Raw genomic sequence first — 16,168 nt, 5'->3', positions numbered from 1 at the left:
CCTGAGGAGCGCTGGCCAGGGCCCAGGGCCGTCTGGACCACCCACCCACATGCAGAGTCCTGCCAGATTCCAGTCCTTGGTCAGGGTGACCTCCGCGACCCCCCCCACTCCCACTAACTACCCGGGAGGTGCACAAACTCAGCACTGTCTCCTGGCTCCAAAGGCCGCAGCCGGGTCGCCTGCGTCTCCGCCTGAGGACACAGCCCAGAACAGGAGCAGCGTCTTCTCTCCCCTTCAGCCGACGCCTCGACGCCTCGACGCCTCGAGGGCAGGGGGAGGGGGAGGAGCCTCCAGGCAGAACGCAGCCCTGCCTTCCCCAGACTCACAGCTTAGTGTGATGTCGCCCACCCAATCTCGGGTGGGATCTGCGGAGAAGGGTTGCATGCCGAGACAGAGCTGACAGGACGGCGGGAACGTGGACAGCGCCCACTGAGGAAGGCCCCAGGGCAGATGCCCCGCCAGCCTCCCGAGAACAGGGCCGGGGGGTGAGGAGCTCCCCTCCGCCGGCCCCTCCCCTCGCATTTACAGTGCCATTTCTTTCCCCCCACAAGAAAACCCTCTCCAGGTGGTACCCTCCAGCCATGGACCTGGGAACATCCTGCCAGTTTCCTGGTCATGATGCACTTCCCTTCTAACACATCACTGGATTCAACTTCTAATATTTTAAGTATTTTCTATGTTCATGAGGGAAATTGATCTGTATCTCCTTTTCTTGTAATGTCCTGGTCTGGTTTTGCTATCAAGGTCATATTGACCTTATACAATGAGTTGCAAAGTGTTCCCTCCTCCATTTTCTGGATGTTGTGTTACATTGCTATTTCTCTCTTAAATGGTTGATAAATTCACCAGCAAAGCCATGTGAGCTTAAAGTTTTCTTCCAGGAAAGCTTTTAGTTTCTGATTCAATTTCTTAAATAGATATAAAATCACTTAAATTTTCCATTTCTTCTCATGCTATCTAGCTAACAACTGTGTCTTTTGAGGAATTTGTCCACATCATCTACATTGTGGAGTACTGGCATTGCATAGCTCGTATTTCCTTATTATCTTCTCTGAGGTGTCATGCCTCTGAGGACAAATAGGTCCAGCCGAGGCAGAAAACCAAATGTGAAAGTGCAGAAACAGTGTTAGCAGGTTTTTGCAGGAGCATGTAAAGCAGATCATGTGGGAACCGTGTGATCCAAGGAGGAGGGTGGCCAGGCTTAGGGGGCAGGCTGAACGACTTACTTCTGCAGGATCTATAGTGAGGTACCCTTTTGTATTCCCGATATAGGTCGTTTTCTTTCTTACTTGGTCAGACTAGAGGCTTGTTACTTTTCTCAAAGCATCAACTTTTGGTTTCACTGATCTTCTTTTATGTTTTCTGTAGCATTTGACTTCTACCCTTTTGTCTGGTATATCCTTCCTTCTACTTACTTTGGTTTTAAGATTCTTAAGATGGACACTTAAATCATTGATTTTAAACCTTATCTACAGCATTAATATGTAAGCCTGTAAACATTTCTCTAAGCACTGCTTTAGCTACATCCCACAAATTTTGATGTCATGTTTTTATTTTCATTCAGCTTGAAATATTTTCTAATTCCCCTTGTGCTTTTATTTTTTACTATAGATGATTTAGAAGTGTATTGTTTCATTTCCAAATATTTGGGATTTTCTAAGTCTTTTTGTTACTGATTTCTAATTTAACTCCACAGTGGTCACAGTACACTCTGTACAGTTTCAATCCTTTTGAATTTCTTGAGACTTGTCTCATGATCCAGCATATGGCCAATCTTAGTGAATGAGCACTAGGAAAGAATGCTGGGAGCTGTACAGATGCCAGTTCCTCAAGTTGGTTGAAGGTTTTGTCTACAGTTGCTGAGACAAGTATTACAGTCTCCCACTTCAATTGTGTATTTGTCTAATTCTTTCTTTAGTCCCACCAGTTTTTGCTTCATGTATTTTGAAGCTCTGTTATTAGGTGCCCATACATTTAAGATTGCTATGCCTTCTTGATGAATTGACATTTTTATTGTTAGTAAATGTCTTTTTATTTCTGGTACTATTCCTTTTCCTGAAATGTACTGATATTAATATAGCACTTTTTCTTCTTATTTGTGTTTTTATGTTATGTATTTTTCTAAACTTTCACTTTTATCCTGTCTGTATCTTTATACTAAAAATTTCTATGGACAACATTGATGGGTCATGCTTTTTCATCCAATGTTAACAATCTCTGGTTAAAGTCTCTGCCTTTTAACCAGAGTGCTTGGCCTTTACAGTTAATAAAATTATTTAAATGGTTGGTGTATTAGTCTTCTAGGGCTGCCATAACAAACCACCACAGACTGCGTGGCTTAAACAACATTTATTTTCTTACAGTTCTGTAAGCTAGAAGTCCAAGACAAGGGTACTGGCAGGGCTGGTCCCTCCTGTGGCCTCTCTCCTCATGTGCAGACGACCGCCCACCCTGGGTCCTCATGTGGTCTTTCCTCTGTGTGTGTGTTCCTGGTGTCTCTCTCTCTTACAAGGACACGAGTTCTGCTGGATCAGGGACCCACCCTTAGGACCTCATTGAACCTTAATTATCTTCTTAAAGGCCCCATCTCCAGAGGCAGTATCATATGAATTTGGAGTGGGGGGGCACAATTCAGTCCATAAGAGTTGGGTTTAAGTCTATTATACTGTTTTCTATTTGTCCCATCTGTCCTTTGTTCTTCTTTTTCTCACCTCCTTCTATTTTAGGAGGGTTATTTTACCTCCTTTATTAGTTTACCAGCTGTGCCGCTTGCTTTTCTAGTGGTTTCCTCTAGGGTTTACAGAAGGTTTCTTCTGCTTATCACAGTCTACCTGTACATAGCACACCACTTCATACACCAGGTAGGAGCCTCCATCCTCCTTCAACATCCTGTGTGTTGTCATATCTTTGACTTCTTATGTTAAAACCACCATTATTATTTTTGCTTTTAAAAGTTAATTTTAGGGACTTCCCTGGTGGCACAGTGGTTAAGACTCTGCCTGCCAATGCAGGGGACATGGGTTTGAGCCCTGTTCCGGGAAGATCCCACTGCTGCGGAGCAACTAAGCCCGTCCGCCACAACTACTGAGCCCACGTGCCACAACTACCAAAGCCCGTGTGCCTAGAGCACGTGCTCCGCAACAAGCCACCGCAATGAGAAGCCCGTGCACCGCAACAAAGAGTAGCCCCCGCTCACCACAACTAGAGAAAGCCCACGTGGAGCAACGAAGACCCAACGCAGCCAAAAATCAATTAATTAATTAAATAAAAGAAAAAAAGTTAAAGAAAAAATCTTTTAGACAAAGAAGGAAAGCTTCTATATTTACCACACACTTCCCACCTGGTGCTCTTCATTCTCTGAAGATCAGTTTCCACCCGGCATCTCTTTCCCACACCTAAACAACTGAACATTTCTCGTAAGGCAAGGCTGCTGGATGATTCCTTCAGCGTTGGTTTGTCTGGAAAAGGTCCACTCTGCTTTCATTTCTGTTTTCTTTGAATATGGAATTTAAGGTTTCAACACTTTGAAGACGTCATTCCAGCATGTCTGTTCCTGATGAGAAGTCGCTTGTCATCCTTGTCTTTGCTCACCAGTACATAACGTGCTTGTTTTGTTTGCTTTTGAGATTTATTCATCCTTGGTTTTCGTCAGATTATCATGAGCCTTAAAGCGGGTTTTGGTGGGGTTTTTGGTCTGTCGCTGAGGTTCATGGATCTGTGGGCTTACACATCTTGTGTTAGGGAAAATTTCAGCCATGGTTTCTTCCAATGTTTTTCTGCCTGCCTTCCACCCTCCCTCCCGCTTTTCTAGGTCTCAGATGACACGTATTGGACCACTCAGTATTATCCAACAGGCCACTGAAGCTCTGTTTGATGTTTTAAGTCTTCTGGCCACCGTCAGGCCGCTTCAACGCTCACCTATTCCTAGAGGGCCCAAGGGCAAGCCCTGCTCCTCTACCTTCCCAAGAACCAGGGCCATCAGGGAACATGAGGTCTCAGGCTCGCTGCATCCTGCACAAGAGGCCTGGCCGTGGGACAGGCATCAGAGGCTGCCTAAAGCCACCAAAGTAGCTGTTCTCCACCATGTGCAGCACGGGTCTCAAATGGCCCCTGGGGCACCACTGCCCTGGGAGGAAGGCTGGAAGTCACATACCAATAATAGTCATCACATAGAAACTATTGGTTGAATTATTTTCCCTGAAGAAAACAAGTAACTCTGAAGTTATCGCTATCACCCTAATCCTGAGCGAGGAAAGAGGGTTTTTAAAACAGCACCAGAAATTCCAAGTGAAAATGCCAGGCACATGTCTTTGAGGGGAGCCCAAGGTCAAGACATGCTGCCCCAGTGCCCCTAGTAAGTTTACTGAGCTCTTCAGAGCTGCGTCTTCAGCTTCCTTCGGCTGCCACTTGCGAGGGCGGTTCTTGTGAATTCTGCTGTGACCAGACACCTTGTAGAGAGGCGCAGCCCAGACGCCCCCTTCCCACAATCAGTGAGAAAGCTGAGCACTGACTTTGGAGGCCAACAACAGCAAGTGAATCAAGCCTCTGGCAGGTACCTCATGTGTGACATCCCTGCCAGTCCCCTCTAACTTTCTTGCCTTCATGTTCCCTTGTCTTGTGTTTCTAACCTTAATTTCTTTTTGAAACAAAGGGAATTATAAATAAAACTTTATATTGCAGAGGGAGAGATGAAAATAAATCAAGCTGACCAATTAACCTACAATTAGTTGCTGAGAGCTGAGAGAAGAATGAGGAAGCAACAGTTGATTGTATCAATTGTTCAAACGTTTTTATTGTCCGAATAAAATTTAAATCTACGTATCGACATTGGTTATGTTCAGTAAGGAAAGTATTTTCTTGGAGATAAGTTTCCATTGTGAGTTAAGCATTTCCAGTTAGAGAATCCCTCAAAGGGTCAGATCTGAAGTTTACATCCTGCTGAACAAGAAAAGCTAACCTGGCTCCAGAGAAAACTTCCCAGCACAACATTCAAAATTTGCTCCTGATAACCAAAAATAAAACAATTTGAATTCAAGACATGTTAATCATTCACCCAGGATAGAGAACCTGACTTTTAATCAGGTTGAGGCAAATATTTTCCCCTCAAATATCTAGAGGTGTATCCTGCTTATCTGGGAACAATTTCTCTTGTTCCCTGAGACTGAGGGGTGGTGGTCCAGCGTCCGACGTGGGGCACGAGGGACCCCAATCCATGATGGTTTCCAGGATGAAACAAAACACATGCACGACAAGCCTCTGCCTAAGGGACTCAAATGTCTGTGTATTAAGGTAGCTGGTAAGATAGGTGACGTTCAAAAATGTTTCAGTATAACAGCGGATTTTCATTTCTTTCCTGGAAGCTTTATGTTTCGTCCAGTGATCTGATCATGGCTGGGCAGTGACCGCTGCAAGAAGCAGACTGTTGGAAATCACCGTCTGCGCTGCTGGTGCGAGAGCAACTCTGACAGATCGCAAAGGGGCCCAGCGCAGCTTCCTCAGCAAAATAAACCCTAGTTTAAAAACGTCTGGGGCAAGTGCTGACATTCACCTAGCACCAGCTGAACACCCGCTACGTTCCACAGTGTGGCAGCCGGTGGAGCCAGCAGGACCTGCCAGGGCATACACGCGCCCAGGCCCTGCGGGGCTCAGAGCAGGTAGAGCACCACCTGGGGCAGGAGGGCAGTGGGGGGCAGCTCAGGCAAAGGCCGGACGCAGGCGAGCCCCGGGCAGAGTCAAGGAGAGCGCTCGGGGGCCACGAGAGCTGCGGAAGCAAGGCCACGTGGTGGAAGCCTCGGAGAGCGCCCTAAGGGTCTGGGCAGGGATGGCGGGAGCAGGGGGGCATCCAGGCGTCTCTCTGGCTGTCAGAGGGAGGGCGGTCCGCTGGGGCCGCGCAGCCAGGGCTGCCGTCAGACAGGGAGAGGCACAGAGGAACAGCAGACGGAGAAGGCCCTGGGGGGGACGAGAAGCAGGTGGGCTCCTGGGGCGACACCAGGCCTGGGTTTGACCCTCATCAACGCTCTCAGTGACCCTCACAGCCACACTCCTGCTCATCCTCGTAGGTCAGAGGCAATTCCAGGATTTGGATTTTCCATCCTGAGCCCCAAGTCCATGCACGTTAAGCCAGACGGGTTTAGAAGCCAGAGGGGAATTCAGAGGCTCACCACCTGAGAGGCAGTACCCTGGAAATCTGACCCTCCCTTCAGCTTAGAGCACAAAGGGGGGTGAGGGGTGTCCCCAACACACATCAGGGCCCCACTGTTGTGTGGCCATTAACAACCCCTCACCCTTCCTTACACTTGGCCTCCCATCTGTCACTACAAGACGACTACAACCTCTGGAGGTAGCGATGCTGGCGCCCCACAGGCTGGCTGAACCATGACGCGGCGCTGGAGAGCTCGAGACCCGGGGCAGGGCAGCGTGCAGCATCTGGTCCCCGATCCTCGCCGAGCCTGAGCCGCCACAGTGAACAGGGAGGCCCAGCCTCTCCTGCCAGGCGGTTCAGGGCGGCTGTCCCATCCCTCAGCCAGAGACAGAGACAGGAAGAGCCGGTCCTCCAGGGCCCAAGGCAGGACGCGGACGAGGCACAGCTGCTCCGCTCCTGAGAACTCAGTCACTGGTCAGGAAAGCCCTCCCAGCCCCACGCCCACAGAGAGGACACGTACCATGCCAGGTGGTACCACGGAGCGCACTGTGCTTTACCCACCCTCATGGCTCATCCTGTTCCTTCCCTCACCCGAGCTCGACCAACTGTTCTCAGAACTAACCCTACGCTGAAAATCGGGTCTGAAGGCACCAGCCCTGCCCGTGCCACAGGCCCAGGCTCAGTGCTCCCGCCGAAGCGGGCAGGGAGGGGGCTGCCTCGGCCCCTCTGAGATGCCCCAACCTTGCCTGGAACTCACATGACCAGCCCCCCCCAGGTGTCCACAGACGTGCTCTCAAGGGTGGCCAGCCAGGGCGCTCTCGGGGTGCAGGCGGGAGAAGCGCCCAAGGGCCCAGATGGGGAAGATGTTTCTGTAGCTCGTGTAGCTGATGGCACAGGACTTGTTGAAGACCCCAGCGATGTTGTCCTGAAAGGACACAGGGAATAAACACAACGGCTCCACCAGGTGGCTGGACAGCTCCCTGGCGGGCCGACCACCACCCCAGCTCTCGGACCCCAGGCCCTGCAACAAACCCTCCAGCCCAGGCCACCAACCCCTCGCAGCCCCACCAACCCCAGACTCATCCAAGGCGGGGTCAGCCTCATGTGACCTCGTGACCCCATGCCCTTCCACACTTCCTTCTGAGTGAGGGGCTGTCAGGCTCAGCCCAAGGGTGTCCTGGCCCGTGGGCTTCTCCCCCGCCAGCTCCTTCCCTGACACCACCAGCCCTGCCGCCAAGCCAGTGCTTCAGCTGCAAACGGCCCAGGCCTTCAGGACCCGCCACCATCACAGACCTGCTTCCAACACAGGCCACTCATCGGTGGTGTTTGTCACTCTCAAATCCCCAAGGTGAAACCCCACCCGCGGGCCCACGAAGGACGTGGGGCCAGGCGCGGGCCCACTCGTACCTGGGGCCAGTCGCCATTGGGCAGCTGTTTCCCAAGCAGGTAGCTGACTCCCCTCTCCAGGGCCGCTACGTCAGGGTGCCTGCAGGGAGAGGGGCACTGAGCACTCCCACCCCCACTCTGCACGAGCCCACCTCTGGCTGCGGACAGACCTGCGTCCTCACCCTCACACAGCCAAGCACAGGGACAAGGATGTGAAACGCTGCACGATGACAGACAGACCTGAACTGCAGACCCGCCGGTAACAGTCGGCCCACCAGACAGCCCGAGGAGCAGGAAACGCCACCAGGGCAGAGGCGAGCAGGCAGGAGGGCAGCCCACGCGTGGCCGGGCGAGCGGTCCCTGCCATGAGGCGCTGCTCTCCTGTCCCCCCGGCCACTGGTCCTCAGGGCCCTCTGAGGGCCACCGAAGCCACATGTGCTAAGCTTGCTCGTCCCGGCCTGATGAGCCACCAGAAGGCTCGATGGCTCAGGACGGAGCTCAGCCTGCCCGCTCCTGCCCACGCTACCCAGCCTTCCTTTGAGGGGGTTTTAGGGAGATTTCCCAGTGGCCCCAAACCCAACAGGGCAGCACAGGCTGGGACACCGTGTGCACGTCTGTGTGCACACGTCTGCGTGGGTGTGTTGTGTGCACGTGCCTGAGCACGTGTGTGGCTTAGGGCCGGCTGCAGACACAGAGCAGCTGCGGGTGCTGCCACACCTCACGCTGCTGACGGCCCTGCTCCCCTGGCTGTCCCTGTCGGGTGGCCTTTTTGCAGGACCTGCCACCTTGCCCTGGGAGCCTGTTGAGGGGGCCCCGCAGGCCTCGCCTCCTGCCACTGCTGCACTCGGAGCTCAGCTGCCGTGCCCGCCCAGGCTGCCGGCTCACCGCCCTTCCTTCGCCCAGCCCCGCGGCTCTGGGACAGGCCTCGCCGCCCCCACCTGACGGCCATCAGCCCCATCAGGGCCCAGCAGGTGTTGTGGATCTGGGACCGGGCGCTCTGCACGTAGCGCCGCTGCTCGCAGGACTCGAAGTCCTCCCCCCAGCCTCCATCTGCCATCTGTCGGGACAGCAGGAAGTCGCAGGCCTGGGAGACCTCTGCACAGGCAGCCCTGCAGAGACCAGCAAGACACGAGACACCATCATGCCGGGCAAAGTCCCTGCCCCCCTTCTCGCCCTGGCCAGGCCCCTCAGGGTCACGGAGAGGGCTGCGTGGGCCTCTGCACTCAGGCCCACCCCACCGTGGGACGTGAAGGGGGACAGGCACCGGCACCGCAGGGCTGTCGGAAGGTAAAGGGAGATGCTGTGCATCTGCAGATGGCCTCCCAGACGTGACCCGCCAGCAAAGCAGCCCTCAGGGAGGCAGCTGGAGACAGCTGACCCGAGGCCTCCGCCCTCCTCTCAGCCAGCATCCTGGCCTCGGGCCGCTCCTGCTCCTACTTGGGTGTGGGGCTTGGGTACGGGTGGGTGAGCTGGGGGAGGACAGAGGGCCAGAGGCTTCCCTCCCCCACACGAGCCGGGAGGCTGCGCAGAGCAGTGAGGCACAGCGGCTCATACATTTTCTGGAATCTTGATCTTATCTCACTGTTTAAAAACATGTAAGAACACCCCCAAAATCAAACAACAAAGGGAGAAACACCTCCAGCAGAGTGTCACGCTGAGAAGACCCCCATCCCGCCAAGGTGGGAATGTCCACACTCACCCATCGCGGTAAGTGTGCCCCATGCAGGCGAAGGCTTCCAGCCCAAAGTAGGTGCCGTAGGTGAAGCACACCCCCCAGGAGCTGGAGGAAGAAGGCGACAGCGCCCGGCCCCTGAGTCCTCGTTCACAGCGGGGGCAGGGACGCCCTCCAGCATGGGGGTGCACGGGGGGCTGCGGCTATCTTCAGGAAAAGCATCCACAAGGCCTTCAGCACTAAGACAGACCTACCCAACCTGGCCTCCGTGGGCGGCTCCATGTGCTGGATCCAAAGCCAGATGAGAACGGATCCAAACACAGAGGAGGGGTGGAGCCACCAGGCCACTGCGCCCTTCCAACGTCCCCACCACACCGCCTTAGCAGCACGCTGAGCAGTCACCACCGGGGGAGGCTGGGCATTCATAAAGGAGCAAGGCCCACCAGGAACATGTCCAGAAACCCCTGGGGCCGCACAAGCACCCCACACGCATCTGCAGCCACAGGCATCACTCACCCTTCCCAGGAGCCATCAGGCCTCTGCTTCTGCCGACAGAACTGCAGGCCCCGCTCGAGGGTCTCCCTGGAACACAGCAGGATGAACATGCCCGATGAACATTCCAGCAAAACAGCAACTTACCTGCTACCCCCATTCCCCCCACTCTACGGCCTCAAAAGAATGAGCATGGTCCTCCTTAAAAATATGTAAAAACAAACAGTTCAGGGAGGAGATACAAGGTCAAAGAAGCAGCGATTACAGGCTACAGGAGGGGAGCAAAGTGGCAGTGAAAAGAAATTAAGGAGAGGAAAACCTCAGGGACGAACCCACATTAGAAGCAGCTACAAACAGGATCGATATCACCGAAAACAAGGTCAGTGACACAGGCTTGAGTAAATCACATAAACGAAAATTTTAAAATAAACAAAAAATGAGAGAGAAAATGATACATTCAGAGGACAAAGAAGATCCATCACAGGTCTAACTGGTACTTGCAAAGAAGACCTGGTTCTCTGAAAGGACTAGAGGTGAAGGTACGAATACAGCCTTTAGGGTGATCCGCCCCCCATGACGCTCACTCGCCTCCAGGTGCTCAGCCCATGTCATCCCTCTCGAGCGGCAGCCCCGTGTCCTGTTTGTAGCCAGCTGATCCCTGCACCGTTGATGGTCGCTGCTTCCAGCTCCCACCTGGCTGGCAGACAGACTCCCTGGCTCTACTGATCCCTCCCTTGCTGGCTCTCCTGGAGCCGCCGTACAGAAGCCCACGTGGCAGGAAACTAAGGGTGGCTCCAGCCAACAGTCAGCAAGGAAATGGGGCCTGAGGCTGACAATCTGCAAGGGATGGAAACCTGCCAACAACCACACACGCCTGGGGCAGACCCTCAGTCAAGGCTCAGGTGAGGCCCAGCCCTGGCCAGCATCCTGACTGCAACCCGGGGAAACCCCGAAGCAGAGGGCCCAGCTCAGCCATGCCTGGACTCCTGACCCACAGAAACTGCGAGGTGATAAACGTGAGCTGTTTTGAGCCACCAACTCAGCAAGACATGTTAATACAAAGAATGAAAGTACAAATAAACAACATTAGCAATAAAAAGAGCGGTATGACTATAGCCTTAGTGGAAATTAAAAAGTGAAGAGAAAATAAGAAAAACTCATGCAATACATTTGAAAACTTAGACAATATGTACAAATTACTCAGAAAATTAATGTATTGAAACTGCCTCAAGAATAAAGAGCCTGAATAGTCCTACAACTACTAAAGATATACGTAAAAAACATAAACTTTGCCCAGAAAAAGAACTCCAAGTCTAGACATTTTGTAAGTGAATTCTACCAAATTATCAAGAACAATCATTCTAATCTTACACAAACTCTCCTAGGAAATAGAAAAAGGAAGGAACACTTTCCCTAGTTCATTCTGGGAACTCAACATAAGCTTCTCAACAAACCAGACAAGAGGGATATGGTAAAGTAAAAATTTCAGGCTGTTCATTAATGGACACAGATGCAAAACTCTCAATTAAATATTGGGAAACTACATACAGTAGAGATATACCAATACTAAGTGAGGTTTATCCAGAAATGCAAAGGTGTTTTAACATTAGAAAAATCTACAATAATTATCTACAACATTAACAGATAAAGGAGATAAATGTATAATCATCTCAATAGAGACAGAAAAATCATTTGCTGAAATACAACACCCATTCACAACAGAGAGAAAAAACAACTTAGCAAACTAGGAAGAGAAAAGAGCTTTGTTAACCTGAAAAGGGATAATTACCAAAAACCTACAGGAGATGTCATTCTTTTTTTTTTTTTTCATCCACATCACACAGCTTGTGGGACCTTAGTTCCCTGACCAGGGACTGAACCCAGGCCCCCAGCAGTGGAAGTGCGGAGTCCTAACCACTGGACCACCAGGGAATTCCCAAATGTCATTCTTAATGGAGAAATATTAGAAGCATTCCCCTTTAAAATCAGGAAATATGACAAAGATGGCACTATTACCACTTCTGCTAAGCAGAATACTGAAGTCTTAGCCAGGGCAATGAGACAAGAAAATAAACTATAGGCCTATGGATTGAAAGGAAAAATATGTCATTTACAAGTGATATGACTGTCTACAGAGGAAACCCAAAAGAATCTACAAGCGATTAATTAGAATAAAAAGAGTTACCCAGATGGATTCGCTGGTGAATTCTACCAAACATTTAAGGAAGAAATTGTACCATCTCTACAATCTCTTCCAAAGAACAGAAACAGAGGGAATTTTGCCTAACTCATTCGATGAGGACAGCATACCAAAAACAGACAAAGACATTATAAGAAAGGCAAGCTAGGGATAAATATCTCTCAGTAGCACAGATATAAAAAATCCTCAATAAAATATTAGCAAATCAAATCCAAAAATGTATAAAAAGAATTACATATCACAAACAAGTGGGATCTATCCCAGGTATGAAAGGCTGGTTGAAATTCAAAAATGCAATCTGGGCTTCCCTGGTGGCGCAGTGGTTGAGAATCTGCCTGCCGATGCAGGGGACACGGGTTCGAGCCCTGGTCTGGGAGGATCCCGCGTGCCGCGGAGCGGCTGGGCCCGTGAGCCACAACTACTGAGCTTGTGCGTCTGGAGCCTGTGCTCTGCAATAGGAGAGGCCGCGATAGTGAGAGGCCCGCGCACCGCGATGAAGAGTGGACCCCGCTTGTCACAACTAGAGAAAGCCCTTGCACAGAAACGAAGACCCAACACAGACAAAAATAAATAAATTAATTAATTAATTAAAAAAAAAAATGCAATCTATCAAATCAACTTCTTTTCTAACGAAGAAAAAAAATCACATGATCATATCAATAGCTGTAGAAGAAATATTTGACAAAATCTAACACCTATTCATGATAAAAAAAAAAAAAAGAAAACTTTCAGCAAACTAGGAACAGAGGGGAAGTTCCTCAACTTGATAAAGAGCAGCCACAAAAAACCCACAACTAACATCATACTTAATGGTGAGAAAAACTAGATGCTTTCCTGCTGAATCAGGAACAAGAATGTCTACTCTCACCACTTGTATTCAACTTCATACTGGAAGTCCTAGCTAATGCAATAGGATAAGACAAGGAAATAAAAGGTATACATATTGGGGAAGAAGAAATAAAACTGTCTTTGTTCACAGATTACATGATTATCTATGTAGAAAATCCCGAAGAACCGACCAAAAAACTCCTGGAACTACTAAGCAATTACAGCAACGTTGCAGGATAGAAGGTTAATATACAAAAGACAACTGTTTTCCTACCAGCAATGAACAATTAGATTCTGAAATTAAAATCACAATACCAATTATGTTAGCACCAAAAAAAATTTTAAATACTTAGGTATAAATCTAAAAAAATATATACAAGATCTATAAGAGGGAAACTATAAAATTATGATAAAAGAATCAAAAGATCTTCCCAACTTGATCTATATATGCAACACAATCTCAATCAAAATTTCAGCAAATCATTTCATAGATATCAACAGATTCCAAAGTTTTATGCAGAGGCAAAAGAACCAGAATAGAAAACACACTATTTAACGGAAATAAAGTTGGAAGACTGACACTACCCGACTTAACTGTAAAGCTACGGTCATCGGGACTGTGTGGTATCAGTGAAAGAATACACAGATAGATCAATGGAGCAGAATAGACAGCCCAGAAACAGACCCACACAAATACAGTCAAGTAATCGTTGGCAAAGGAGCAAAGGCAATCCAATGCAGAAAGGAGAGTCTCTGTGACAAATGGTAATAGAACACCAAACATCACATAAAACATAAATATATCTAGATACAGACCTTACACTCTTCACAAAAATTAACTCAGGATGAATCATAGACTTTGTGTTTTCATGTAAAACACAAGACTATAAAACTCCTAGAACATAAACATAGGAGAAACTCTAGGTGACCTTGGGTTTGGTGATAACTTTTTAGATATAACACTCCAATCACAATCTATGAAAGAAAACACTGATAGGCTGTACTTCATTAAAATGAAAAACTCCAGCTCTGCAGAAGACACTGTCGACAGAATGAAAAGTGTAAGGAGCTCTTTTGCCCCTTTCCTGTTTGCCCATTTCTGTTGCCCTCAAACCTTACAGAAATCAGGTCACTAGGTGACATTCAACCTAACTCCTGACTCACGCTCTACTGAATGCACACCATGCCTTGCCTAACCTGTCGGTCCTTTCCCTAGACGAAAAGAAGTAGGAATTAAGAACTGAGCAGTTAAAGAGTGACTAGCTGTCTACCCCCAGCAGCCCCCTTAGCAATCCTGCAGGCAGGCCGCGTGGGCAAGACAACATCTGAAGAAAGCTCATGAGGAGTCAGCCAGCCTGCACGCGAGGAGAGGACACAGAGCTTGACCTCCTGCCTTGACGGTTCACTGAGATTCTTTCCCTTTTTCCCCTTTAAAATCTGTCAGGGCTGAGCAGAATCTTTGGAGTTGATTCGGGGGACGTGAGCCCACCTTCTCCCCACATTGCCAGCCTTCTGATTAAAGCAACCTTTCCTTTCTACCAACACTTGCCTCTCAAGTATTGGCTTTTGAACAGAGAGCAGCCAGACCTAAGCTTGCCACAGACTGAGAGAAAATCTTTGTAAAATACATAGCTGACAAAGGGTTGCTATTTAAAATATACAAGGTACTTCTAAAACTCAACAATAAGACAACAACACAAATTTAAAATGTGCAAAAGACCTGAATACACACCTCACCAAAGATATACACATGGCAAATAGATACATGGAAAGATGTTCAGCATTATACGTCATTAGGAAATCACAAATTAAAACAATGAGATAACCACTACACACCTATCAGAATGGCCAAAATCCGGAACACTGACAGCACCAAATGCTGGCGAGGATGTGGAGCAACAGGAACTCTCATTCACTGCTGGTGGGAATGCAGAATGGTGCAGCCACTTTGGAAGACAGTTTGGCGGTTTCTTACAAAACTAATATTCTCTTACCATATGAGCCAACCATATGCTCTTTGGTATTTACTCAAATGAGCTGAAAACATGTCCACACAAAAACCTGCACAGGAATAATTATAGCAGGTTTATTCATAATGCTAAAACTTGGAAGCAACCAAGATGTCCTTCAATAGGCAATGGATAAACAAACTGGTACATGAAGATATGAAGAAACTTTACATGCATATTACTAAGTGAAAGAAGCCAATCTGAAAAGGTTACAGACTGTATGATTCTAACTATATGACATTCTGGAGTGGTTCCCAGGGGATGGGTGAGGGGGGAGGACGAATAGGCGGATCATGGAGGATTTTAAGAGCAGTGAAACTATTCTGTATGATAGAGTAATGATGGACACATGTTGTATACATTTGTCAAAACCCACGGAACATACAACACAAAGAGTGAATCTGAACGTAAACTATGGACTTTAGATGATAATAATGTATCAATATTGGCTCATAGATTGTATTTTAAAAGTACCAAATTAATGCAAGATATTAATAACAGGGGAAATGGGGTGGGAGGGGGAGCGAAATGGCTAAACAGGAACTCCCTATGCCATCTTTCTGTAAACCTAAAACTGCTCTATAAGACAAAGTGTATTAATTTTTTTTAAGTTTAGCAGATTGCCTAGCTATAAGATCAATATCAAAATCAATTGAAGAGGCTCCTGGAAAGATGGCAGAACAGGCAGCACCGGGAACCCCTGTCTCACCTGGACAACTACTGCACAGGCAGAATGTGCCTGATGTAACTATTCTGGAAGTCTGCAGACTGTTGAAGGCGTGCAACTTCCAGGGGAAGGTTTGGAGGGTTAAACTGCTCTCAGCTCTTAGCACGGGAACAGCTACCCATCCCCCACCCCAGGGCCCAGGAGGCAGCTGTGCATGTGTCCCTGCAGCATTCTGCAGGACCCAGGGTGGGCAAAAAGGACCCTATCCTCCAAAAACTGGGAATCTGCTCTGAATGATGCTTCTGATCACAGAGGAGTAGGCAGAGAGGCAGGAGGCCACGGCTGCTGCACCTGCCCCCAACTGTTCCAGCCCCTGCCCTTCTGGCTGAAGTGACTTCCAGGGGATTTAAATGCTATTCACAGTAGCATTACTCACAATGGCTAAAATGTGGAAGCAACTTAAATGTCGACCATAGATGAACGGATAAGCAAAATGTGGTTCATCCATACAGTGGAATATTATTCAGCTTTTAAATGGAATGAAGTACTAATAATACCTGCTATAACGTGCATGAACCTTGAGGATATTACTCTCAGCGAAATAAGCCAGACACAAAAAGACAAATATTATATGATTCCACTTACACACGGTACTTAGAGTAGTCAAAATCATAGAGACAGAAAATAGAATGGTGGTTGCCAGGGGCTGGGAAGAGTGGGGAAATGGGAGTTATTGTTCAATGGGTATCAGTTTTACAAGATGAAAAGAGTT

General features: G+C 48.7%; 1 protein-coding gene across 4 annotated transcripts in view; it reads right to left on the bottom strand.

The window, feature by feature from the left end:
- LSS (lanosterol synthase) overlaps window positions 1–16,168 on the bottom strand; it is a 57,459-nt gene that overhangs the window by 11,637 nt on the left and 29,654 nt on the right. For 2 of the 4 annotated variants that reach the window (XM_061193768.1, XM_061193772.1), the window contains exons 18-22: window positions 9,717–9,782; window positions 9,228–9,308; window positions 8,467–8,637; window positions 7,550–7,628; window positions 4,802–7,067 (exon numbers count right to left, since the gene is read on the bottom strand). In XM_061193768.1, coding sequence (XP_061049751.1) covers window positions 6,936–7,067; window positions 7,550–7,628; window positions 8,467–8,637; window positions 9,228–9,308; window positions 9,717–9,782 — 529 coding nt within the window. In that variant the 3' untranslated portion in view covers window positions 4,802–6,935. Of the gene's footprint in view, window positions 1–4,801; window positions 7,068–7,549; window positions 7,629–8,466; window positions 8,638–9,227; window positions 9,309–9,716; window positions 9,783–16,168 lie in introns of those variants that run through there. The other 2 variants (XM_061193769.1, XM_061193771.1) reach the window with 2 other exon arrangements.

This window comes from Eubalaena glacialis, chromosome 6, assembly GCF_028564815.1.
Source record: "Eubalaena glacialis isolate mEubGla1 chromosome 6, mEubGla1.1.hap2.+ XY, whole genome shotgun sequence".
NCBI classification, from domain to species: Eukaryota; Metazoa; Chordata; class Mammalia; order Artiodactyla; family Balaenidae; genus Eubalaena; species Eubalaena glacialis.
This window is presented reverse-complemented; position numbering and strand designations above follow the sequence as displayed.